Source organism: Argentina anserina, chromosome 7 (assembly GCF_933775445.1).
Source record: "Argentina anserina chromosome 7, drPotAnse1.1, whole genome shotgun sequence".
Classification (NCBI taxonomy): domain Eukaryota; kingdom Viridiplantae; phylum Streptophyta; class Magnoliopsida; order Rosales; family Rosaceae; genus Argentina; species Argentina anserina.
The window spans coordinates 1,388,222-1,412,821 of record NC_065878.1 but is presented as its reverse complement, the minus strand read 5'-3'; the positions used below and the strand labels follow the sequence as shown (position 1 = coordinate 1,412,821).

General features: G+C 38.3%; 3 protein-coding genes across 4 annotated transcripts; 2 read left to right on the top strand and 1 right to left on the bottom strand.

Annotated features, from left to right (window-relative positions):
• Positions 1-3,648: 3,648 nt before the first annotated feature.
• Positions 3,649-8,374, top strand: LOC126802280 (protein OBERON 4). The gene is made up of 2 exons (XM_050529887.1): positions 3,649-6,720; positions 7,546-8,374. The coding sequence occupies exons 1-2, from the start codon at positions 3,852-3,854 to the stop codon at positions 8,103-8,105; spliced, it is 3,429 nt and encodes a 1,142-aa protein (XP_050385844.1). The 5' UTR covers positions 3,649-3,851; the 3' UTR covers positions 8,106-8,374.
• Positions 8,375-8,794: 420 nt separating this feature from the next.
• Positions 8,795-12,585, bottom strand: LOC126802546 (peptidyl-prolyl cis-trans isomerase FKBP42). The gene is made up of 8 exons (XM_050530191.1): positions 12,497-12,585; positions 12,291-12,357; positions 11,168-11,350; positions 10,703-10,792; positions 10,269-10,453; positions 10,031-10,153; positions 9,763-9,915; positions 8,795-9,308 (listed from the first exon to the last, which is right to left on the bottom strand). The coding sequence occupies exons 2-8, from the start codon at positions 12,325-12,327 to the stop codon at positions 8,982-8,984; spliced, it is 1,098 nt and encodes a 365-aa protein (XP_050386148.1). The 5' UTR covers positions 12,328-12,357; positions 12,497-12,585; the 3' UTR covers positions 8,795-8,981.
• Positions 12,586-14,797: 2,212 nt separating this feature from the next.
• On the top strand, positions 14,798-24,367 carry LOC126802366 (protein SEMI-ROLLED LEAF 2). Of its 2 annotated transcripts, XM_050529984.1 has the most exons (19): positions 14,798-15,056; positions 15,488-15,562; positions 16,305-16,420; positions 17,382-17,496; positions 17,615-17,743; positions 18,444-18,491; positions 18,670-18,830; positions 18,919-19,115; positions 19,214-19,506; positions 19,743-19,892; positions 20,013-20,537; positions 20,632-20,778; positions 21,001-21,073; positions 21,496-21,620; positions 21,856-22,056; positions 22,146-22,283; positions 22,366-22,494; positions 23,673-23,900; positions 24,067-24,367. In XM_050529984.1, the coding sequence occupies exons 1-19, from the start codon at positions 14,922-14,924 to the stop codon at positions 24,220-24,222; spliced, it is 3,141 nt and encodes a 1,046-aa protein (XP_050385941.1). In that variant the 5' UTR covers positions 14,798-14,921; the 3' UTR covers positions 24,223-24,367. The 2 variants fall into 2 exon arrangements, with proteins under 2 accessions (XP_050385941.1, XP_050385943.1); XM_050529986.1 differs by lacking the exons at positions 14,798-15,056; positions 15,488-15,562 and having other exon boundaries at positions 16,325-16,407.
• The last annotated feature ends 233 nt before the right edge of the window (positions 24,368-24,600 follow it).

Below are 24,600 nucleotides of genomic sequence, written 5' to 3'. Positions count from 1 at the left end.
TGGGATTTTATGGGCAGCGAGAACCACCCGACATTTTTGGCGGGAATCTCTAAGTCAAACTTGGTTTTGAACTCTAGGTTGACTGCTGAAAAAGGGGTGTTGACTGGGCCAGGAATTGGGCCTGGTTCTCTTGCGGTTGGATCAAAGGCTGAAGAGGCTAAGAGTGGGCCTAGCTTAATGGTTGAGTTTTCTAATGTTGCTGGACCTGTGACAGTTAATTTTGAAGGCGAACTTGGCCCTGGCAATAAGATTTGGTCTTCAAACGTTGTTGGGTATGACATCTACTATTTATGATGGTCTTGTGGATATCCCAGTTCGGGGATTGAATTAGGCACAACCCTCACCGATAGGTATTAAATTTATGGCTAATGCTTTCGACTTAGTGGAGGCGTCACAAGGCTTGTTCACTTACTCAGATTGAAGCTATGAAACTATAAGGAAGAGGGGTCGTTCGAAGGGTTTAGTGAAGGATGGGTAGTCCAAGGCGAAAAAGTTTAAAGAGATGGGTCATACCGTACTTGTCAATGCCCCAACCATTCTCAATGGGAAGGGTAAGGGTAAGGGTAAGGATACTATTAGAGTGATTCCATCTGATTCCCAAATCAAGAGTGATTCACCTCTCATAGTTGAATCCTGATTATATGCAATCAACATTAATGTGTTCATCTAAGTTTAGGAATGGCAATCATCTCAGTTAGGAATGTTATTCATTGTAATTATATTTGTAGTAGTATATATGTGTATCAAATGTATTCATTCAGATCAATGGAAATTCAATCCTAACATGGTATCAGCCTAAAAACATATCCTAACCTTTCAAGTTTCGCTTCTTCTGTGTCATTTTCCCTCTGCGTCTCTCTTCTCCCTTTCCATCCTCCATGGCCGAGCCCACCCCTCCCTCCCAATATACCTCTCAATTCATAAAACTGACTGAAACCAATTATCTCTCCTGGTTTAATTAGATTCAACCATATCTCAATGGGACTGATCTTTGGGGCTATGTTGATGGCTCAGTTCCTCAGCCTACTCCTACAACCACCACCACTGAGCCCGCTAAAACCACCCTTACTCCAGAGTACAAAGCATGGTTTAAGGTTGATCAACAAATTGTGAGTCTCCTTCGCACCACGCTGACTGAAAAAGTTCTCCAGCTCACCATTGGGTTCAATACCTCTAAAGTGATATGGGATTGTCTTGCTCGTAATTACTCCCAACGCTCAGCAACCAGCGCCTCTAGTCTCAAGTTGCAGCTCCTTGACCTTCAAAAAGGCTCCCAAACTATTGACGATTATCTTCATCATGCCAAATCCATTCCAGATTCGCTGACCGCAATCAATAAGCCTGTCTCTGATGAAGATCTCGTGCTTGCCCCCCTCCGGGGTCTTGGATATGACTACCTTATGCTTCACATGACTTTAATTTCAGCAAGCCTATCTTCCTGATTTCACATATCTCCGGGCTTGGATCTTTGCTTTTGATTCTTAGTAGTCTCAAATCTTAGAAGCTCCGCCGGCCACTGCCCTTTTCCATCACAATAGCTCTTCATGGCGTGATAATCGTGAGTCCCAGCCCCGCTATGCCCAGTCTGGTTGAAATTCCAACTCCGGCCATCGCACCAACAATCGCAACAACCGCAACAATAATGGCAACAATCAGGCTCCTCTTCTAATACCTCACAGTCCTATCCGAGTACACAACCTCAATATCACGTGCCCCCAGCTTCTTATCCATTTAATTGGACTTCCCGCCCTCTATAGGCTAATGGGCTTCTTGGATGTGCTCCTCAGTGGTGCCCCAATTGTCATTCTGAGCACGGTGCAACACAATGTCCTCATAGATCAATGAAAATTCAATCCTAATAGATACGATTTAAATTTTAGTATATTTGTCTGCATTTTCTTTTGTTAGATGTTAGGCACAAGAATAAGTGATTGAATGTCTAATGTGTAGTCTATCATATGTATTATTAGGAGAGCTTTTATAGTTTCTCAACTTTGTGTTTCGTCTGTAAAATGACGGCATAAAAATATGTAATAGCTGCATGTGATCTTTTCGGGATGTTTTCTCTATTAATTTAAAAATTGTAATGATATTTGATTAAAAAAAATTGTAGACTAACAATCTAACACATACATCAAAAGGTGAATTTATTAACTGTAACAACAAGTGGTAGGGTGGGTACGTAGTCAATGTCTTGTTCCAGTTAGTCTTTAGATTTGGAGCCCAATGACTAATGGAAGGGTGGGCACCAGTTTGTTTGTCTCTAAAGAGAGAAGATATATGATGTCCTTTTTAATCTAGCTCAAGGTCCGAGTGTTCCAATTTTAAATAACTCAAGTGAGAGAAGCAACAAGTTCAAAAAAGATCAGATGAATGTTGTTTGAAGAAGATGAAGATTAATTGTAGACACATGAAATTTAATGAAATAAATCATCTTAATTAAATGATTAAATCGACCAAGAGTCTGACAAAATTTCACACGTGACCCAAAAGTAAACAAAATCGGTGGGAATCCGAATAAAACTCGTGACAGCACATAAACGGATGATCGTAATTGAAACTATGTGATTCCAACTTAAATCGGAAAATTAAATGTCATTGATGATTCGAAATGATAACCGGACATTTGATTAAATTAATAAATTCTTTAACGGTTATAATTAAGTCAATTATTTTCTGTTTAATTTAGTTATGAGAATAACTAATTTTAAATTAATTGGAAAATACATATTGATTTAATATATAATTAAAGAAATTTATTATTTTAGTGTCATTAAAATATTCTACAAAATAGAAACTTTGACACTATAAATACCCCATTGAACATGAAGAGGGGGGACTTGAGAAGAAGAGAGAAAATCACTTGAACAAGATCACTCTCGACAAATTCCGAAGTCTCTCAAGTCCACGAAGATCATTAAATCTACGAAGAATCATCAAGCCACCAAATCACTCGTTTTTTTATCAAATCCAAATCCAAACTCAAGTCCACGAAGAATCACCAAGCGACCAAATCGCTCGTTCTTCATCAAATCCAAATCCAAATTAAACTCAAATTTTCAAGATCAAGTGCACGTCACCCTTGAGCCAAGTCACATACGAAGATAGAATCAGAGGAGTTCACAAAGATTGTAACCCCGCGCTTGATATTCAATAAATCACATTTTATTTATATACGTATATGCATTCTTGTTTGTTTTCAAATTCTCGTTCTACATAATGATGATGAGAAAATAAATCAATGGGTTCGTTTGTCTCTTCACTATGCTTATATGATTTCCGTGTTCTTTCGTTTTTGGCCCTGTACTGATTATGATTTGTTCGATCCAAGCAATGAAACAAATCTAATTGCTTGAAACTTGAAAGGAATGGATCTTCTTTTGGTTTTTACACCCAAGAGTGTTATATATGGCCGAAGTAGGCTTCTACTAGCGTATAAACAGCTTTGCCAAAAATATTGATGTAAACTCCGAAGATTTGATCTCTCCAAAATATTTCATTATCAACAAATTATTTTGTGGTGTTGTTGAGAATTTAAAATCGCGCGTGGAAACACGCGACACGCTCCTCTTCAGACACAGATTTCGATGCATTTCCACGCACTTTGCGTATTCAACTGGCACTCCTCTCTCTCTCTCTCTCTCCAAGTAGTAGTTATTAAATCTGCGTTGACTCCTCATCCTCATCAAACCCCACTTTGAACACCTCTCCCCTCCCCCATTTCCAATTATGCCCCTCTCCGCCGCTCTCTGACTCCTCCTCCACCTCCACCTCCACCACCACCACCACCACCACCACAACAAGTCAGCCGATTAGTGTCAGCTTCATCATTTGAGGGCGCAAAAAGAGAAATGAAGAGGCTGAGATCCAGCGAGGATCTCGATTCTCACGGCAAGGATCCGAATCCCAACCCGAGCCTAAGCCCCAGCCCAAACCCCTATCCCAGCCGGACCTCGTCTTCTTCCTCCCACCGGAGCTTCTACTACAACAAACCCGACGCCGTCCGCAAAGGCTTGCTGTCCCACTCCTCGTCGGCCTCGTCTTTGGCCGCCAGGAGGGCAGATGACGATCGGGACGCCGCCGGCGGAGGAGGGTCGAGGATGGTGAGGAAGAGGCCGGCCGAGCATGAGTTGGAGCGGAGGAAGGGGGTTGATAGGTACGGAAGAGACGCCGGAGGGTACGATCGGAGTACGATGCACCGGTCGGAGAGCTTTAGCGGCGGGGCTTCGAGGAGGGGGTCCGAGTTTCCCAAAGGGTTCCGATCGGAGAGGGACCGGCCGCGGCGGGAAGGGAGCGTGCTGTCGTCGTGGCGGCGGTTCGGGAAGGAGTTTGAGGAAGGGAGGAGCTCTAGTAGGTTGGAGGAGAGAGGCAAAAGCGGCGGAGGATTGAGGGACATCCGGTCGCCGTCGTGGTCCAATTCTAGGGATTCCGGCAGCGAGCAGTCGCGGGTCAGGTCTCCGCCGCGGCGATTTAAGGATGAGACTTCCAAGTCGAAATCGCCGACTTGGTCGAAGGACTCTGTTGGGAGTGAGCGGTCCAAGAGTGTTGAGGTTAAGAAGAGTGAGCCTCAGACTGCGCTGGAGCCGGAGCCGGAGCCGGAACCTCAGAGGGAGCCTGAGGCCGAGGCGGTGGCGGAGGAGGCCCAGGGGGAGAGTGGAAGTAGGACCAGTAGTGAAATGGAGGAAGGAGAGCTGGAGCCTGAAGCTGAAGCTGAAGCTGAAGTGGGAGCCGGGGATGGAGGTGAAGAGCCAAAAGCGGGAGTGCTGGAAGCTGGAGCTGAAGTGGAAGAAGGGCGAGTTGGGATTGGGAGCGAAAACGAGGACAAAGATGAGTCATTGGATAAACAAGCATGTGAGGGGAAAGAATCCGAGGAAAACAAGGACAATGAGTCGCCTTCCGGGGAGCGGGAAGACGCATTCAGTGGAAAAGAATCGGAGGTAGACCTTCAACTTCAAGTGAGGCCTGAGGATGATGAAATGACAGAGTCAGATAGGGAGATGACGGAGGAGGACACCGGAGTTCATACACTGGATCTGAGTGCGGATTTGACTCGCACTTTCAAGGACAAGGGGAAAAGCGTGGCGCATCCAGCAGAACATAGTGGATGGGCTGAGAGAGAATCCAGACAACTACTGGCTGGCATGGATAATGATATGGAAGGACCGAGCACTAGGGCTTTCGACTTGTTTACATCTTCTCCTGTTAGGAGGCAGGAGAAACCTGATTCGGGTGTTAATGTTAAGGATGACAAGTTGGTACTGGAGCCACTTGATCTTTCACTCAGCTTGCCCAACGTTTTGTTACCTATTGGTGCCCCTCCTGGTTCTCCTGATCAACCATTGAGCGTTCAGTCTTTATCTAACACTTTCTGTACCAACTCGGATGGATTTACTCAATCTGTATCCTTTTCAGGTTCTCAGTCGTTTTATCACAATCCTAGCTGTTCTCTAACCACCCAGAACTCGATGGACTTTGAGCAATCGGTTAAAAGTCGTCCCCTTTTCCAGGGTATTGATTGGCAGGCACTAGCCCAGAACGAGGCTAAGAATAAGGAGCTTCCATTTTATCAGAAAACCGGGATCACCGGCAATGGTTCTTATCCTCAGTTTGGTGTTACAAATGGTCAATCTGTGCAAGGGCAACAAATTAGACATCCGGAAGGAAGCTCTAAAGGGGCTAATGGATTTGAAAGGCAGCTAAGCTTCCATAAGCAGTTGTCAGGAGGGCAACCAAAGCACCATGAGGATGTTAGATCACCACCTTCACACAGTGTTGGATCTCATGAAATGGGATCAAATTATAGTTTTGACAGGGAACGACTAGTGAGAGAGAATAGTAGTGGTAGTTTATATAGGACTAGCAGCCAGAAGGAAAAAGAGAAGTTGCTCATTGGCGGGTCTGTTGAGACGATCATTGCCCGGATAGTATCTGATCCAGTACATGTAATGGCCAAGAAGTTTCAGGAAATGACAGGGCAATCCGCAGCATGTGTGAAGGAGAGCATTCGCGAGATTATGTTAAATGTGGATAAGCGAATGCAACTAGTTGCATTTCAGAAGGCACTACAGAACAGGTCAGACATAACCTTGGAGATGCTACTAAAAGCCCACCGGGCACAATTGGAAATCTTGGTTGCTCTCAAGACTGGTCTACCGGAATATCTTCAGCAAGAGAGCAGTGTGTCATCTTCTGATTTGGCTGAGATTTTTCTGTACTTGAGATGCAGAAATCCTTCCTGTCGAAGTCCTGTGCCTGTGGATGAATGTGATTGCAAGGTCTGTTCGCAAAAGAATGGTTTTTGCAGCAGTTGCATGTGTCTCGTGTGCTCAAAGTTTGATATGGCCTCAAATACATGTAGTTGGATTGGGTGTGATGTTTGTCTTCATTGGTGCCATGCTGATTGTGCATTGCGGGAATCTTATATTAGAAATGGACGCAGTGCAACTGGATCCCAAGGGACTGAGATGCAATTTCATTGTGTTGCTTGTGACCATCCTTCTGAGATGTTTGGCTTTGTGAAGGAGGTTTTTCAGAGTTTCGCCAAGGACTGGACGATTGAAAATCTTGCCAGGGAACTTGAATATGTTAAGAGAATTTTCGTTGTCAGCAAGGACATGAGAGGTAGACAGCTGTATGAAATTGCTGATCAGTCACTTGTCAGATTGGCAAATAAGTCTGGCCTTCCAGAGGTTTACAGTTACATAATGGCGTTTCTTGTGGGTAAGCTTTTTGTTTTATCTACAAAAAGATTTAGTCTTCTGTTGTCAAATGGATCTGAGGTAATGTTTACTCATTTTCATAATACGTCAGTTATGTGTAGTATTGCTAGGCTGCTCCTGCCAAATAGTTCTATGCCTAGGTATAGAAGGCCAAATTTCCCACACCAAATTTTTTCTCAAAACCACTTTGCCTATATTAAATTTTCTCAAAACCGACTTTTCCTATATTAAATTTCCATCTGGTAAATGTTATTAGCGTCCATTGTTTATAAGATTTGGATGTACTAATGCAGTTCTTAGGGAACACTCCTGAAAAATTGACAAAGTTCTGCTGTATCTTTTGATTTCACAGATTTGGTAACAGTTAGATAATAATGTAGCAGTTAAGCCTTTTGTTTACATGTGGGGGGAAAATTGGAAGTCTTTGGGGAGAAGGCTTTTCCTGCGTTTTAGTATTTAAAGGGAGCTACTGATGCGATAGTGCGAGTATGAATGCATAGTTTGAGATTAAATTGTAGCAATGTTTTGTATACTTGATGCATTATGCTTTTAGCATTCTGAGGTTGAGATATCTGTAGTGGTAACTCAATTGGAAGAGACATCTGCCTAAGTAAATCTGAACTGCTTTTCATTGCTTTTATGAGATTCAAATATACAGTGAGACCGTCGGATCTTAATTTCATCAAATGACATGAGTTTGTTTGTAGTTTCCAATCTTTCTTGAAATTGAAATCCGAGTGTTTTTGGTGGGATTCTAGTTCTCTGATTAGCCAAATATATGTGACCATAAGGGCTGACACTTGAGAGTTTTTTCCTTTGGCTGCAGATGCTGACAGTTCCAAGTTAAGCAAAACACCCATTTTATCTGGGAAGGATCAAGGTAAAGGAGGCAGTGGTATTGCTGGGCCAAGCCAGGAACCAGCATGGCTAAAGTCTGTGTATACAGAAAAGGCCCCTCAGTTGGAATCTGCTACCAGCATTCTTCCTAGCTTCAACTATGACCAGCATGATAAGCGCATTATGGAGTCAGATATGCACATGAGTTCTCTAAAAGAACCTGTTTTTGATGAGTTAGAGAGTATTGTGAGGATGAAGCAGGCCGAGGCTAAAATGTTCCAAACACGTGCGGATGAAGCAAGAAAAGAAGCCGAGGGTCTGAAACGCATTGCACTGGCAAAGAATGAGAAAGTTGAAGAAGAATATAGGAGTAGAATAACAAAGCTCCGTTTCATTGAGGCTGAGGAAATGCGGAAACAGAAGCTTGAGGAACTGCAGTCTCTGGATCGAGCTCACCGAGAATATTCCACAATGAAGATGAGGATGGAAGCGGATATTAAAGATCTTTTATTAAAAATGGAAGCAACAAAGCGAAACCTTTCCTTGTGATTTGCAAGGTGAACAGGATTTGCTTTAGAATTTTATCGGTACGGCAGGTAATTCTAACCTTGTGTCGGCTGATAATTGTATGTTGTACTATTATAGAATTACGGCTCCAATTTGATGCAGCTGATGATCTTTAGGCTTTACTTTCATGGTAGCTCCTGTTGTATTTGTACTCGTTTTGTTGTATCTGTATTTGCACTCACTGCCAACCAGAATCTGTACAGAGTGCCTCATCTCCAGTTATGTTAGTTGTTCTCCCCTAATGGCTTATATATCTAACGTGTAAGGTAAAGGTAGAGTCGTGGAGATGTGAGGGGCCTATAGTCAAGATAGGGTGAGACTGGACCTCAAACGTCAACGCAGAACTGGCAATTCATTCTGGTCTTGGGGTGTTTCTATTACACCAAGAAAAAGCACTAATTCCGGATGTGTTTTTCCTACCAACCAAATAATGATCACTATCACAATGTGATCTCTGTTTCTTCTGCAATTACAAAAGGAGGAAGCAGCGGTAAAAGATAACGTGAAAGTGGAGACGGTAAATGCAAGGCTATTTTCGGCTTCTGGTTTAAGTCTTCGTGTGTCCGGTTCTGGTTAATTTCTACTTCTTTTCATTTAAACAAGGTAAAAGTGAGATGAGCATATTACCGCTGAAAGTTTGTGTTCCATGAGTAATGTATTTTAAAGCTGAAAACAGACGCCATATAAGATTTAACTCAGAAGACGTGGAATGCTCCTCACACAATTTGACAGTGGACCTTTAGGATCACATGCAAGACTTCAATGTTTATTCATAACACCAGTGCATATATCTCCTCAGTTATGTACTTATGTTACACTTCATGAGTCTATTATGATTAAAAAGAAGAAAAGAGTTGACTATGCAGCTTTCCGCTTCTCACGCCTAAAGAGACTGTAGAATAACGACAATAGCCATTGCCAAATAATGATCAACCAGTTAGTTTGCTTGGGTTTAGGTTCCGGTGTTGGTCCGAAAATTCCCTTGTAGATTTCCTTCTGTTTCTGATAAACAGCCTTATCATGTTCAGCAAGCAGACGCAACTCTCTTGCAATAGCTTTGTCTTGAGGAGCAAACTTGCGTGCCTTCAGAAAATCTTCGCGCGCCGCATCTGTCTGCCCAAGCTCTGCTCTGGCTTTTGCTCGCCTAAATAGGGCTTTCACATTGTTTTCATCTTCTGCCAGTACCTGCATATATCCGAGGATAGTTACGACAGATGTTTCAAAATCTCTATTACTGGGTGTCTTTGAATAAAGCAAGTAGTATCTGGTTGTCGACAATGCTAAAGAATCATAAAAAAAGAAGACAAAAGTGCCTGGGTTGGAGTGTCATTGGCACATACTAGTATACTACAACGATTTCAGTGCAGCACTTTTAATTATGTTAAAGGAACAACAATTCAAATCAACTTTCTGACTATGAACATTGATTGAAACCCTGCCGGCCAGTAAGACTTCAAAGTCATTGCATTGGACAATAACCACACTAAAGACCATCCATTTTTCAAGCACAATATAAACGCTACTATGACGAACTTCTGGTATCTCAGTCCTAAAATAAGCTTACTGTAGTTTAACGTCCTAGCATCTTAAGGATTAGTGCTGGTAATAAATACACTCTCTTGAGATTGCAGATACTTACAACAGAGCATTGTCCAATGGCTTCTTCATATCGCTTGAGCTTTATCAGGGATGCTGCCATGTTAAGGTGGCATGGGTTTTTAACAGCCAAAGCCATGTCCCTGTACTTCCCAAATAATTGGAACATGAAGTCATCACCCATATATGCTATTGCCTGGCAAAAAAAAAAAAAACCAGAAAAAGCCTGTCAGATTATTGTCCCATGAAACCGAGATCAGGCACTCATCTGGAAACATAAATGTAATATCTAAGAATCACAAGTTCGTAACCATTTCATACTGTTGCATAGCCTCCTCCAATTTTTCCTCCTTAAATAAAGCATTTCCATCCATCTTTCTTCTATCTGCTGCTCCGATCCTCTCCTCCACAGTCATATCACCACGAGCTTTCCCCTATGAAGGAAAGACCCACATATATACAATTAATACATTACTCATGTCAAGTCCTTAAAAAGAAATGGAACCATATTTTGATACATAGTTGAGAGGACAACTTAAAGCAACTTACTTCTTTGGTCTCATCAAATCCGATAAGCTCAACTTCATACAATAAATCTGCTGAGGGTGGAACGTTAGGGAAAGAAAAGTTTCCTTCAATTCCATATCCTAACTCCCAGCCTACATGTATTAGGGCACGTTCTCCCGCCTTCATGCTGGATACACCAATAGCCAAGCCAGTCATTTCCTTTTTCTCTGTGTTGCAGTAACGAAAATATTACTAACTATAAGAAGTTCATTTTATATTTTGGCCACCACTCTATAACTCCATTACGATAATGGAATAGAATCTGTAGTTACATAATAATCAGGATATGATACATAATTGAGCGAATTAATAATACGTACAAATTCCAAACTAAATGCAGGTTAACCACCTAAAAAATTTGCAACTCATAAACACTAAGTTATTTATAGCAACAGATCACTTGGCCAGGCAAATACCTTTTCCTAATATCATTTCAAGTGGTCGTTGTTCATCCCACGTGTCTTCAAACTTATGCTGTGTGCTTTCAGTCCATGCTCTGTAGTGCACTATTACACATATAAAGTCAGCAGATATTGATGAATTAGCTAATAATGGACACCAAAACAGTAAAAGTCTAAAGCAAAATGTCTAGCAAATCTACAGTATATAGCAAATCCTATCAATGATATAGTATGTATTCTTTGTTATACTAGGTTGCTTTTTCTTCAAAACCAACCATACATGATATATTGGTGTGTGCCTGTCTTGTATATATATATTTTATAAATGTACTTCATTCTAAGCAGATAGATGTTTATAAAGTTTGATGTAACAGGTGAGATGTCTAGCTTGAAATTTATCAGAAACAGAAGAATATCTACATATGCACAAAGGTTACCACATCAAAAGTACTAAAATAAGCAAACTATCCTGACACTTACAGAAGCATGTTGAATATTTGGATGGTATCGGACCATGGCCTTCCTTCATGATTCGCTTCTTGACTTTGTCACGAAGAACTTCTTCCTTAGAATCAACTTTTGGGGGGCCGTTACCATCCTGAGGAGGTTCCCTATGGACAGATGGAGCACTTTCAACGACTATTTCGTTTTCACCATCTTGACCTAGAAAAAATACAGACATTAGTGTGTCTTGCAATGTCTCCAAAGCTCAGATGACTTGCAATGGAACACGTGAAGAACACAAAATATGGGCATCTGTAATCTGCTCCATTCATGAATAGAGGGAAAAACAAGCATGTGACTTTTAAGCTTAACAAGACGTGTATCATGTAGCTCAAATCCTCATTAAATACACACAATTCAAGGTAAATATATGGAGGAAATGACAAATTAAACTACGGGGATCACAAGGAACTGTAGAATTTTGTCTCTTCCTCGAATTTACATAACTTTCAGAAGCTGATCAAGTCGTGCAATCATAAAATACATAATCAAGAAACCAATTATATAATTGAGACCTGAATTAGTTATTTGAGAAATAAGAAGTAAGGATAACTACAGTATCTTTATGAATGCTGTCCAACACAACGAATAAAAAATCACACTATTTGAAGGTTGTTAAACCAGAACCATGACTTGAAACCAAAAAACCACGTCAAAACAGCAAGGCACTAGATAATTAAATGACTTAGGAGTTAGGACTCATTCTGATCTGATTGCTAACAAATCTACCACCAAGGAAGAGTATCAGAGAAGGTAGTGGCCTTTGGAGTCATTTCACACCTTGAGATCAAACTCAGTCGCTACTGAATTTCTTCCATTAAAAGAAAACTAATTACAGTCAAATTTAAGCTTGCAAAAACTGGTCATTGTAGATTTCCCTTCACTAAACCATATATTACCTTTTACTTTCTAACATAAAACTTAACTTGGGGAGTGTGATTGCTTGCTTATCTCTACAACTTCCCATAACTATAATTCGAAATTTCAGCTTCATAATGAAAGCATCAAAGATTTAAAACTTGATAACAGCACCAACATCACAATTATAGCTCATACACATTGAATATCTGAAAATGACGGCCAAATTAGAATGAAATACCAAGTAATGGACTTTGCTGCTCCTGGACATCCTCCATTATATAAATTCACAACCTTTATAACCCAATCTGCACACACCCAATTCAACTCAATTCAATTCAATCAGATAGAAATTAGAAACTGAAAGCCGGCTGAAATTAGATTGAACTCTACTTGAAAATGCAAATGCATATTTGCTTAGGTGGGAAACAAACAGACTTGACTTACTGATTGGATTTGGGTTTCTTTGAAAGCTGAAAGATCTGATCTTTAACTCTTTTCTGGTTCAATTGAATCAAATTTTCAACGACCGAAGAGAGAGACAAAGAAGTAGTTAAATATTATGTAGTTCGTACTGTAATTGCATTTCGGTCCCTTTGAACTTCTGTTTAATAACTATCCAGTCCCTTTATTATTTGATAATCTCAGCAAATTTGTCCTGTTCAGAAGTTTTAACTCCATAAGGGATCATAAATGCCGATTTGCACCCTAAATTTGGCTGAAATTGTCAATTTGCACCCTGAACTTGTATTTGAGTCAATTTACTTCCTAAACTTGGTAAAAATTGCCGATCTACACCCCGAACTTGTATTTGAGTCAATTTACCTCCTAAACTTGGTAAAATTTGCCGATTTGCACCACATCCGTTAAATTTAACTGTTTTTATCCAATTTTGCGTCACATGTCATGCACATGAAGGGTAATGTTGTCATTTTCTATTTATATTTTTCTTAAAAACAAATAAAAATATTCTTTAAAATGAGGATTATTTTGTTAATCAAATTATTTATTTACATCTTTTTTTCTACCTACTTAACCCTACTTTGTATTATATATTCAATATACACACCCATTCAAATATAGTGTGTTATGTATAAATATATTTTTATATGTATACATTGTTGGAGGATGAACAAAACGAGAATAATAACGACGTAATAGAACACAACGTAACCGTTTATTGATTGATAATGAGGCCAATATATAGGCATTACATAACCAAAATCCTGTAGGATTCGGAGTTCTAATCTATTACAGAGATGCGAATCTATCTCTAACAGGAAACCTAATAAGGCTAAGACACACACAATGGTAGAATAGTAATTCTCTCGGAACACACATTTATTTTTAATTTTCAATGTATTTATTTATTCATAATGTTTCTAATATCTTTTAACATACCATATCACATAAAATAATAAATATATAAATCAATAACATGTTTCGAAAAAACAAACATTGTAGCAAGTGTTCCTCTTAAGTAATTTTATTAATTTATTTCATTATTCAATATGAATAAATATATAATGACAATACTACCCCTTAAATGCATGACATGTGACGCAAAATTGGATAGAAACAGTTAAATTTAACGGATGGGGTGCAAATCGGCAATTTTTACCAAGTTTAGGAGGTAAATTGACTCAAATACAAATTCGGGGTGCAAATTGACAATTTCAGCCAAATTTAGGGTGCAAATCGGCATTTATGCCTAATTCTTAGGTAAATGACTAATTTAGCTTAACAATTAATGAGTTAAATGACGAATGTAGAGAATTTAGACACACCACCTAAGCACCCTTCCAAATTTGTGTTTAGGAACATATTGATCAACATGTATAATTGTATATGACACAAAGATTATTGCCCATCATGAAGCAATATGTGAGTGGGTATGTTTTAGGTCCATTATCACACATATCAGAAGTATCAATGGTTTGAGTTCAACCATCAATAAATCTGCGCATATATGGAGATGATGTAGTTTGTATCGAACATATGAAACACGTACGACTACATCAATCAAAGATGACAACACCAAGCATATTTTGTGAAACTATTTATACAATAATTGATTTGAGAATCATTAAGGTATCCAAATCATATCAAATCAATCAACGAACCGAATGTGTAGGTTTAAGCTTGACCGTTCGTGTCAATCGTAATTATGAAATTTTAAATGATCACTATATTAGTTGAAATTTTGTATAGATGATTATGTTGTATATATTTGAATATTATATGGCTTGTGAATATGAAGATTTGGATTTTAACTTCAAAGTGGAGCTCCCGCGTGTTTGTTTGCAAGAAACAGTACTTACAAATATTCTCCATAGAATTGGAGTTTTTGTTTCCCAAAAAAAGGAGAGAAAAGAGCTGCCAAATGTAGACCAACTAATTACTCTATAAAAGAGTAAATTAAACATTCCAAAGAAAGAGAAGAGAGCCAAATATAGCCATTGCGGTAATAAGTAATAACTGTTTCGTTTAAAAGCCCAAAACTGGTAAATAGTGAAATGGTGAAAGAGCGAGAGAGGGGGAGAGTAACAAAAATATTTTTGTTTTTACTTTCACTAATTTATACCCTTCAAAACCATTCCTCGTCCTCCGGTGGTGAATCCCGGTGATCCGGCGCTCTCGCGCCCATTGGTTCTTATCCTTCCACCGCTTGATCGCCGGAGGCTCCTTCATCCAATCCCACGATTTCAATTCCCATCACCAAACCCCCCCCCCAAAAAAAATAAAAAATCTGAATTCAAATAATCAAAACCAAAAAAAAGTTTGAAATATTTTCAGTTTCTCCGATATTTAAAAGCCGGTGTATGTTGAGGATTGCTAAGAGGAGTGGAAAGGAAGAATCAGAAAGAAAAAGATGGGGTTGATCTCAAGGCAAGTTTTCCCTGTTTGTGAAAGTCTCTGCTTCTTTTGCCCTGCATTGCGCGCCAGATCACGCCATCCCGTCAAGCGTTACAAGAAGTTGCTCGCCGAGATTTTCCCTCGCTCTCCGGTAATTAATCTCCTTGTTCTATTTTTTTTAAATAATTTTTTTTGTGGGGAATGGAAATTTCTAGATAGATTAAGTTTCTGGGATGCAATTGTTAAAGTGAAACCGCATGGTGTTTGTAGGTGTTTTAATTTTTAAGTTTGACGGTAACTTGCTGTCCAAGAAATGAGAACCTCTTGCTATGAATTTATGATATGTGAGGTTAGAAAATGAGGGGAAACGATGTGGCTGAGGCTAGTATAGTTCCTTCTTTCTTGAAACTATTACCTTTTTTTTTTCTTCTCAAAATGTCATCATTCGATCCAAACATTTAGATTTTGGTTCGAGTTTATCAGCGTTTGAACATAACTGTTACGTGTGTAAAAGCTTTTCATATTGTGTTTGTTCCTTTACTTGTGTTTTCACTGAACAATTATCTGAAAATATTTTTGCAGGATGAAGAACCAAATGACCGCAAGATCAGTAAACTATGTGAATATGCCTCAAAAACTCCTCTCCGTATTCCAAAGGTGCAAGCTCTTGGAATTATGCTTGAAATTTATCAATATATAGGGTTCATATTTCTGCTTGTGAGCACATTAGTAATCTTCTAACTTTGGAATTGTGGCATATCCTATATATGGAGCTACTCACATAGACGACTTTGGGTGATGAGCGATCTGTCTAGCTAGAATATTACATGAGATTAACTAATTAAAAAGATGATTATTGGCTTTAATCTAGAAGTTATCAGTATGATACTATTAAAGTGGTATGATCAGCATGTGTGTTATAGTTTCCGGAAAGAAAAAGGCACTACTACTCTAGATTAGTGCATGGAAAAGGACTTTATTGAAAGAGTTTATTGATCATTAAGATGGAAGATCGATCGACCATGAAACTTGAATTATAAGATGCATATTTTAGTGCTGCATGCCTATAGTTGCAACACAACCTTTATGACTTTCAAGAGGGAGTGGGAGGTAAACGTACGTAGAACAGAATTTCACATCTATTTGCATCAGATGCAGGATTTATAGATCAGTCAATTTGAACTGATTGCTACATGCAGGATTCCTACTTGAAAAAGATGCTTTGACAGTTAATTTTGTTTACTGTACTTAAATCGTATGCTGGAAACCATTATTAATTAACCTGTTGACAAACAGTGTTTCCTTTATCTTCTGGTGTTTTAGGCTATAGGTCTTATTTTGCTTTCCATTCATGTATTATTCTCTTTTATTGATAGATGTTCCTATACACATATTTCAGATCACAACTACACTGGAGCAAAGATGTTACAAGGACTTGAGAACTGAGAACTTCCACTCTGTGAAAGTGGTCATGTGTGTCTACCGGAAGTTGTTGATTTCTTGTAAGGATCAAATGTGAGTTCTTTAGTACGTCAAAGTACATATCTGGATTATGGTTATTGCCTAGCATATTTGTTACTTCAGTTATGAGGAAACTGGATCTGTTGGGTTGGAGTACAAAAACAATTTTGGCTTTATTACGGAGACATGAATTCTAGACATGAATTCCTATAGCCACACAATCAATGGAAGCAAAGAAATTGTGGCTTATAACTTCTAGCTTATGAGATACTAATAGAGCCTTTTACTCTATCAAAATAATGGACACTACTGTGACAACTATTATTACACAAGATAAATAGCAACATGAGCATATGTGGAAAGCCACCGTACACATTAACACATTTGTTGTCTGAAGTTTATCAGAAGAGGCTGATTGACTGGAGTAGACGAATTTAACTATGAGATGCAGGCTGATGCTGTTTTATGATGCTTATTCTATCGTATTGGCTGATGCAAAATCAGGAGACTCATTTTATGAATTTTGTCATATGGTGTAAACCACAAATGTGGAAATATGTTTGTGTTTTGTGTTAGCTTTTGTAATTTGCCTAAGAGCCTGTATAATGTGACACTATTGTGCTTCTTCTGAATTGGTGACACTCCTTTCTAGAGAACATTAGTCAAGCTCGATGGAATAATAGTAATGACATTCTAAGACAAGCTTACATAGATAAAACAAGAAAACTAACACATACAGACAAACCATCTTTGTGCATCATGTAGCTTAGCTTCATTTGTCAGACTCATGGTGTCTACCATGATCAGTGAGTAATCTTCATGTGTGTCATTGTCGAGTGTGAAATGAGTATGAGACACAAGAAAATAATTTGCATTCGGTGGGTTTTGTCACCTATTTCTTCCGCTTATCTTTTGTGCTGTACTTTCTTTCCAGATGATCATATTTTTTGTTGTTGTTTTTTTTTACTTATGTTATTCATTTGCTCTACAAGCTTTGATCTGTGTACATTTGCAGGCCTTTGTTTGCAAGTAGTTTACTTACCATTGTTCAAATTCTACTGGATCAATCACGACATGATGAAATACAAATTTTAGGATGCCAAACTCTATTCGAGTTTGTCTATAATCAGGTGGGAAGTTGTCTGTTCTTAATTTTTTAGATTGTAGCTTTTCTTTGTCCTTTTTTGTTTTCTCCTTTATTGTACTCATTGATTATTAGATGATCATATGAGTTTTCTGATTATGCAGAAAGATGGTACATATATGTTTAACTTAGACAGCATGATTCCAAAACTTTGTCAAATAGCACAAGAAATGAGAGAGGATGGAACGGCAACGAATGTGCGGGCAGCTGGGCTTCAAGCTCTTTCTTCAATGGTAATTTATCCACATTCTGTTTTTGTTTTTACTTCTTGTTGTGACCCTAGTTTAGCATATGTTATTAAAAACTGATAATTCTGGCTTTGGTACCTAACTATGAAAGTTCAGTTTTAAATATCATACATAACTGACAATTGTTGGATCCCAACCAAGAAACTGAGAATTGTAAAGTTTAAAATTTGCAAATATAAATTTCCAACAACTTTGTTTAGGATATCTAAATGCCAGATGTTTTTCTTCCACCCATATTTTTCTGAATGTATGTAACTTTTTAGCCCTTGCCCCCCACCCCCTTGTCCATTCCCAATCTTCACACACACACAAAACAAATAGCTAGATAAGACTCTCATAGCTAGTAATGGGGTACTGAAAAATCATGGCCTAGTTTCTGGATTAACTTTACCTACAATGCGAGTACTTTGGGCAATGTAATTTTTAAATTTGTAACTGGTATAACAAAGGCATGAAGTGTAGGATTAACTGTTAGGCTCGGCATGTTGAAATGAGCCCTTTATCTGACATTCAGGTCTACGAATAATCTATGCTGTTCTCCGGCTGTTTAAAGTAGCATTAGACATTTCCTTTTCCAATTGACATCCTAATTCCTTCGATGGAAGACCGTAGCTTCCTCTGCTAGATGTGTTTCATGTCACAATACCCTCACACTTCACTTGAATTTAACATATTTTATGTACAGGTTTGGTTCATGGGTGAATTCTCTCACATCTCATCAGAATTTGACAATGTAAGTTATTTACTTATTTGTCATTCTTTCTATTTTTTTTTCAATATTATGTTTTCAATCATGTTTTGATTGCTGATTTTAAAATGAAAAATGTGTGATTGTTCTTTCACTTCTCTGGTCATATCATTGATGCTGATGTTTTGCTTCCAATAACTTTTCATTTTATATTTGAAATCAGGTTGTTTCAGTTGTCTTGGAAAATTATGAAGGTTTCAGAAAAAATTCAGAAAAAGACTCCCAGGGTGGAGATTTAGAAGTTTTTCCTTCGGTAGAACCCATGAGAAGGATTTCGTCCTCAAAATTGATAGTAGGTGAAAAAGGGGAAGTCAATGTCTCAGGGTACTCTTTTTTCTTGTAAACTGTTCAGTAATTGCAGCCACGCATTCATTTGGTACCTAAGACTTTCTTGTTGTTGATGTTGTTAAAGGGAGGATATGCACAACCCTGCATTTTGGTCAAGGGTTTGTCTGTATAACATTGCTAAGTTAGCAAAGGAAGCTACAACTGTACGGCGGGTTTTGGACTCCTTATTTCGATATTTTGATGATGGCGATCTCTGGTCTCCTAAACATGGAGTTGCACTGTCTGTCTTGATGGATATGCAGTTGATAATTGAAGATTCTGGTATCTAAAAATCTTACACTTTTTTTTGCCCCTTACTCTGTCTTTCTCCTACAACTCCTCAACTGATATATTGATCATGACTGTGTAATTTATTGCAGGGCAGAACAGACATTTTATATTGTCCATCTTAATCAAGCATCTTGATCACAAGAATGTCCTTAAAAACCCAACTATGCAGCTTGACATTGTTGATGTTGTCACCTCGCTTGCTCGAGAAACAAAGGTTCAGTCATCAGTCGCTATAATTGGTGCATTGAGTGATATGATGAGACATCTGCGGAAAAGTATACATTGCTCACTTGATGATTCCAATTTGGGGGCTGAAGTTATCGAGTGGAACCAAAAATTTCGGGCGGCAGTAGATGACTGCCTTGTTCAGTTAACACATAAGGTGATGGTAACATATCTCATCTTTTATTAGTCAGTCAATAAGTGCTTTGCTCAGTGGACAGTAAGTGTGAACTTCTCATCATTCGTAGTTAAATTTGTGATTTGCTAAATAAATTATGTTTCTTTTCACAAACAGAGAAAAGAAAAGGAATGATGCCTAATAATTAGTACTTGGAATTTAAATTCTTTTCGTAAATAATGTGGCACCTAAACTACCTATGATGTTGTGTTTGCCAGGTAGGAGACGCAGGTCCTGTTCTTGACATGATGGCTGTGATGTTAGAAAACATGTCTAATATCACCGTTATGGCGAGAACTTTGATTTCTGCTGTTTACCGTACTGGTCAAATTGTGGCAACAATACCAAATCTGTCATATCAAAACAAGGCAAGAAATATTAACTCTTTCACTTCCATTGATGTACATTTTATTGTCATTCAGTTACGAGCAACCTTTCTAATTCTCTTATATTTTTATTTTCTGGTTTGAATTTCTACAATTCTGTAGACCTTTCCTGAAGCATTATTTCATCAATTACTCGTAGCTATGGTCTATGCTGACCATGAAACCAGAGTTGGTGCACACCGTATATTTTCTGTTGTTCTTGTTCCATCTTCTGTTTGCCCCCGTCCTCTTTCTGCCACTCCCCACGCTCCAAAGAAAAATCCTATTGGAAGGACACTTTCAAGAACTGTATCTGTGTTTTCTTCTTCAGCCGCTCTCTTTGAGAAATTAAAGAAGGAGCCATCTCACTCGCAAGAAAACATCAGTTATGACAGTAAGGATAATGCTGTGTTTGGTGAGGAAGCAAAGACTACTAACAACTCAATGTTGAACAGATTGAAATCCAAGTTCAGTTCAAGAAAACGTGAAGCAGCTTCGATTGAGCTAAGTGGTCAGGAAGCTACAGTTAACAACCATCATACAGTGCATAGATTGAAGTCAACTTTAAGCCGAGCCTATAGTATGAAAAGGCAACCATCAATCATAGCTGCTGATTCAACAGCTCCAAGTATTCCACAAAGAGAATCGGTATGGATTATTGGTTCTGTTATCTTATTGTTGAATTGAATCTTCCCTAATTGTTTTCTGTTATGACCAATTTTCTTGTCACTAATTTTTGCAGACTATGTCCCTTAGGTTAAGCAGTCGCCAGATTACCCTTCTGCTTTCATCTATCTGGGCACAGTCCATCTACCCTTTAAATATGCCCGAAAACTATCAAGCAATTGCTCATACCTACAGCCTTGTGTTGCTATATGCTCGGACAAAGGTAGTTATGCATCAATAATGAGAGCCTTTGTAGTTATGCTGCTTTATCCATTCTTTGAAGTCATTTTTTGGTTTTATTTTTCATATACAATAGGCTGATGTTGTATTGCATAGTCTTCAATAAGTAATACATTTGGTGCGATTAATGAACTTTTATTTCCATAATTCTTTTTTATCCCCATTTTGACTCTGTGTCTTTCTTTTGATCTGCTGTTTCATTCAGAACACCTCCCATGAGACTCTGATCCGAAGTTTTCAGTTAGCATTTTCGTTAAGGAGCATTTCTCTAGGAGAAGGTGAGCACTCAGGTTCAAATAATATTCATAAAAATATACTCTCCTGCAACCTGTAAATTCCTGGCGCATTCGTTAATTTTATAAATCCATAACTCATGCTATACAATTCAGTATCAAAGTTTGATTATGGAGGTCCTAATCATACTTATTTAATAACTGTTGATTCAGGAATGGTATGAATAGGTTTAACTACTGATTGAGGTTTAGTATTATATACTTCTCTCTTGATACTTGATTCTTCTTTGAAAGGCTTATGATTTTGATGAGGATACAATTTAAAATTGTTAGTTTGCTGGATTGAAATAATGTATGCAAACCTCGTTGCCTTGAAAAATGATGGCTAAGAATCACTTTTGGTAATTGTAATTCTATTCATGGCACAGTTTTTTCTACTGGTGGATTTTTTTTTCGTATTTTTTCAGGGTTGCAGCCGTCGAGACGCAGATCCCTCTTTACCTTGGCAACATCGATGATTATCTTTTCCGCTAAAGCCTACAACATTGTCGGCCTTGCTCCTTCTGCTAAAGCAGCAATTACAAATGAGACAGTAAGTGTAACAGAAACAGTCGACTTTATATTGCTATGGAACAACCTCTTAGACACAGAGAGAGAGAGAGAGAGAGAGAGAGAGAGAGAGAGAGAGAGAGAGAGAGAGAGAGAGAGAGAGAGAGAGAGAGAGAGACATAGAGTTTCTTAATCTTAGAAGTACATACGTTTGGTATTTGGTATTAATTTAACATCACTTGATACTGATTTGCATACTTTGATGGCTTGTTTATCAGGTTGATCCATTTCTACAGTTAGTTGATGACTCCAAGTTACAGGCCACCGAATCTGACCCTGACCAACCAAGGAAAGTTTTTGGATCAAAAGAAGATAATGAGGATGCTCTAAGATGCCTTTCAGCTTTTTCTAAAGCTGATAGTCAATCTAAGGAATCATTCGCTACCATGATAGTGAAGACACTGGCTAAGTCATCAGATGTAAATATTCATACTTGAACACTTGCACATATTTGACATATCTTCTTTGCTATTAGACTTATAATGCTAAGTGTTGAGTTGTGCTGCAGGAATCTTCAACTATGAGACATCAATTGCTTAATGATTTTCTTCCTGATGAAACATGCCCGTTGGGAGCTCCATTGTGCATGGAAACACCCGTACAAATTGACCAATCTGGCTTACCAGATAAATCAGCTCCTAATGCTGTAAGTTACTTGAATCATTTTCATTTTATTTTTCTATATCTGCAGACAAAATAAATGTACACAGTTGGTTTTTAATGTGCAGGTTGACCCTCCAATTTTCATAATCGATGAAGAGTCTCTACGTTATGCATCTGAAAGTCAAACAGAACCTGACACAAAACTGGCCTCAGAAAATTTGAGCCTCATTAGCGTCAATGAGCTATTAGATTCGGTAAGTGTGGTTTTATGCTCATTGATATATGGTCACTGGATAGTTTCTTTGATGAATACACTAGTTAATTAAAATAAATGATCGAGTTAATGCTTATCTAAATGCAACCATCTTGGGAAGTGATTCTTCTTTGGGATTTTACTTCTATCTTCAATAGAGTTAGTGTATATCATTTGTCTATGATTGTAGGACCTGTATGGGAATTGTGTTAGGCTGGAAACATTAGAAAATGGTGCTGATTACTGTAAGTTAGATTTACACCAAAGACCTATAAAATTTAACTTACCAGAGTGAAACCAAAAAGAAGGAAGGGGAGAGAGCCATGTTAGAATTTCTAGATTCTTTCATACCTTCTTAATCCTGATTCTAATAAAAGCGTAGTTTTCGGTTTACAATTTTTCACAGATTTGAGCAGAGCATCCAGAATAGGCATATAGGAATATAGGTCATTGCTCAATATGAACAATCTTCTCAGGAAACTGTGGACAAAAGTGATGAGTGGGCAAAAGAAAATTCACTTAAAAAGTTTTCCTACATATGTGCTTTGGACACGCAGAATTCCTAGTGAACACAATAATGGATATGCGTAAAATGAACGCAATATATGTTACAGTCTCTAACTGATTTTTTCATCAGAAGATGTGAAATTATGGCAATTAAATAGCTTCAAAATCATTTGTGGTTTTCATTTACCAGAGATCAGAAAACATTTAGATTAAGTACTAAGTATAGGCACTTTTTGGAGTGCCTCTGTAGCACATGCTTTACATAAGACTGCTTTTATTTGTTATGATTCTTACATGTTCACTTTGTAAGCTTTGTAAAGAAGCATTCAATTTTCACAAATTACTTAACGTACTTATGGGGTGCTTTAATCACAAGGTTGTGGCACTAATCACATTAGTGGTAGTGGTGGTGCTTTAACGACAATCCAGCTATATTTGAACTCTTCTTGCAAGTATTATTCTACCTCTTTGATTGAGAGCTGGAAAAGTGAATTTCATCTGTCAATTTTATTCTTGATATGACTTGAATAATTCCTAACAAAATTTTAATTTCAAGATGTCGTTTGAAAATAAAGCCTAATATATAAACTCTTTTTATCCAAATATTCTTGCTAAGGATCAATATAAGTTGCTCAACTTGCACATATTTCTAAGCAAGTGGATTGCATGCAGGTTATGGAAACAACACACCAAGTAGGAAGATTATCGGTTTCAACTGCTACAGATATGCCTTACATGGAAATGGCTGGCCAATGTGAAGCCCTTCAAATGGGGAAGCAGCAGAAGTTGTCTGCTTTTGCAGTCGCGCAACAGAGGCAAGAAAGTTTGATTAGATTTTCTACTCAGGATCGGAATGTAGTAAACGAAGCACCTTCTTCAGTTGTCCTGGGTGTTCCTACGGTACTTCCCTCCACTTGGATTGACATGTTGAATTGAAAAACTGTTGGATTTCAGTTCTTCTGTAGCATGCATACTTATTTTTATTTGATCATTATAGTTCTTCTCCTTGGCCTCTTGGTCTCTCTTAGCAAGTGTTCTGATTCTTGGAACCTTTCTGGAAATGCAGAGTGGTAATCCATTTCTTGATGCAAATGTTGTTCCGGCCAACCAACCTGTAGGAAATGGTCCAATGCTTTGTGCAACTGGATTGCAACATTATCCCCGCTTTCAGCTACCTGCGTCAAGCCCCTATGATAACTTTTTGAAGGCTGCTGGCTGCTGATTTGTAGAGATAGATTGGTAACCGGACCATTGTAAGAGTTGAGTTTTGCATTGGATTAAACAATGAGTCTCAATACCGAAAGTTCCATTTTTGTAGTTGTTGTCACTTGTCCCTGATATCAGCCTAACCATTTCTTGTCCAAAAACCAGTGATTTCATTCATTTACATTTGATGGTCTCCCTTGTACATGTTTTTGATTCGGCCAGGGCTTATTGCATTAGCGTGAAGTGAAGAAAATGTACAGATTACAATTTGGGTAGAAGAGTAATCTGCAATGCTGATAAGAAAACTGCGCAACCATCAGGTTTACATGAGTACCTAGCTAGGTTGAGCTAGGACTTAGTAACTTTACCTTTACAATTACACTAAAATGTCACC

Coding starts and splice junctions, on each gene's coding strand:
- LOC126802366 (XM_050529984.1), top strand. CDS start 14,922: ATGGGGTTGATCTCAAGGCAAGTTTTCCCTGTTTGTGAAAGTCTCTGC. Junction 15,563..16,304: donor CTCCTCTCCGTATTCCAAAG/GTGCAAGCTCTT, acceptor CACATATTTCAG/ATCACAACTACACTGGAGCA. Junction 18,831..18,918: donor GGGGAAGTCAATGTCTCAGG/GTACTCTTTTTT, acceptor ATGTTGTTAAAG/GGAGGATATGCACAACCCTG.
- LOC126802280 (XM_050529887.1), top strand. CDS start 3,852: ATGAAGAGGCTGAGATCCAGCGAGGATCTCGATTCTCACGGCAAGGAT. Junction 6,721..7,545: donor CATAATGGCGTTTCTTGTGG/GTAAGCTTTTTG, acceptor CTTTGGCTGCAG/ATGCTGACAGTTCCAAGTTA.
- LOC126802546 (XM_050530191.1), bottom strand. CDS start 12,327: ATGGAGGATGTCCAGGAGCAGCAAAGTCCATTACTTG. Junction 10,793..11,167: donor CAAATATTCAACATGCTTCT/GTAAGTGTCAGG, acceptor TATGTGTAATAG/TGCACTACAGAGCATGGACT. Junction 10,154..10,268: donor GATTTGATGAGACCAAAGAA/GTAAGTTGCTTT, acceptor TTTCCTTCATAG/GGGAAAGCTCGTGGTGATAT.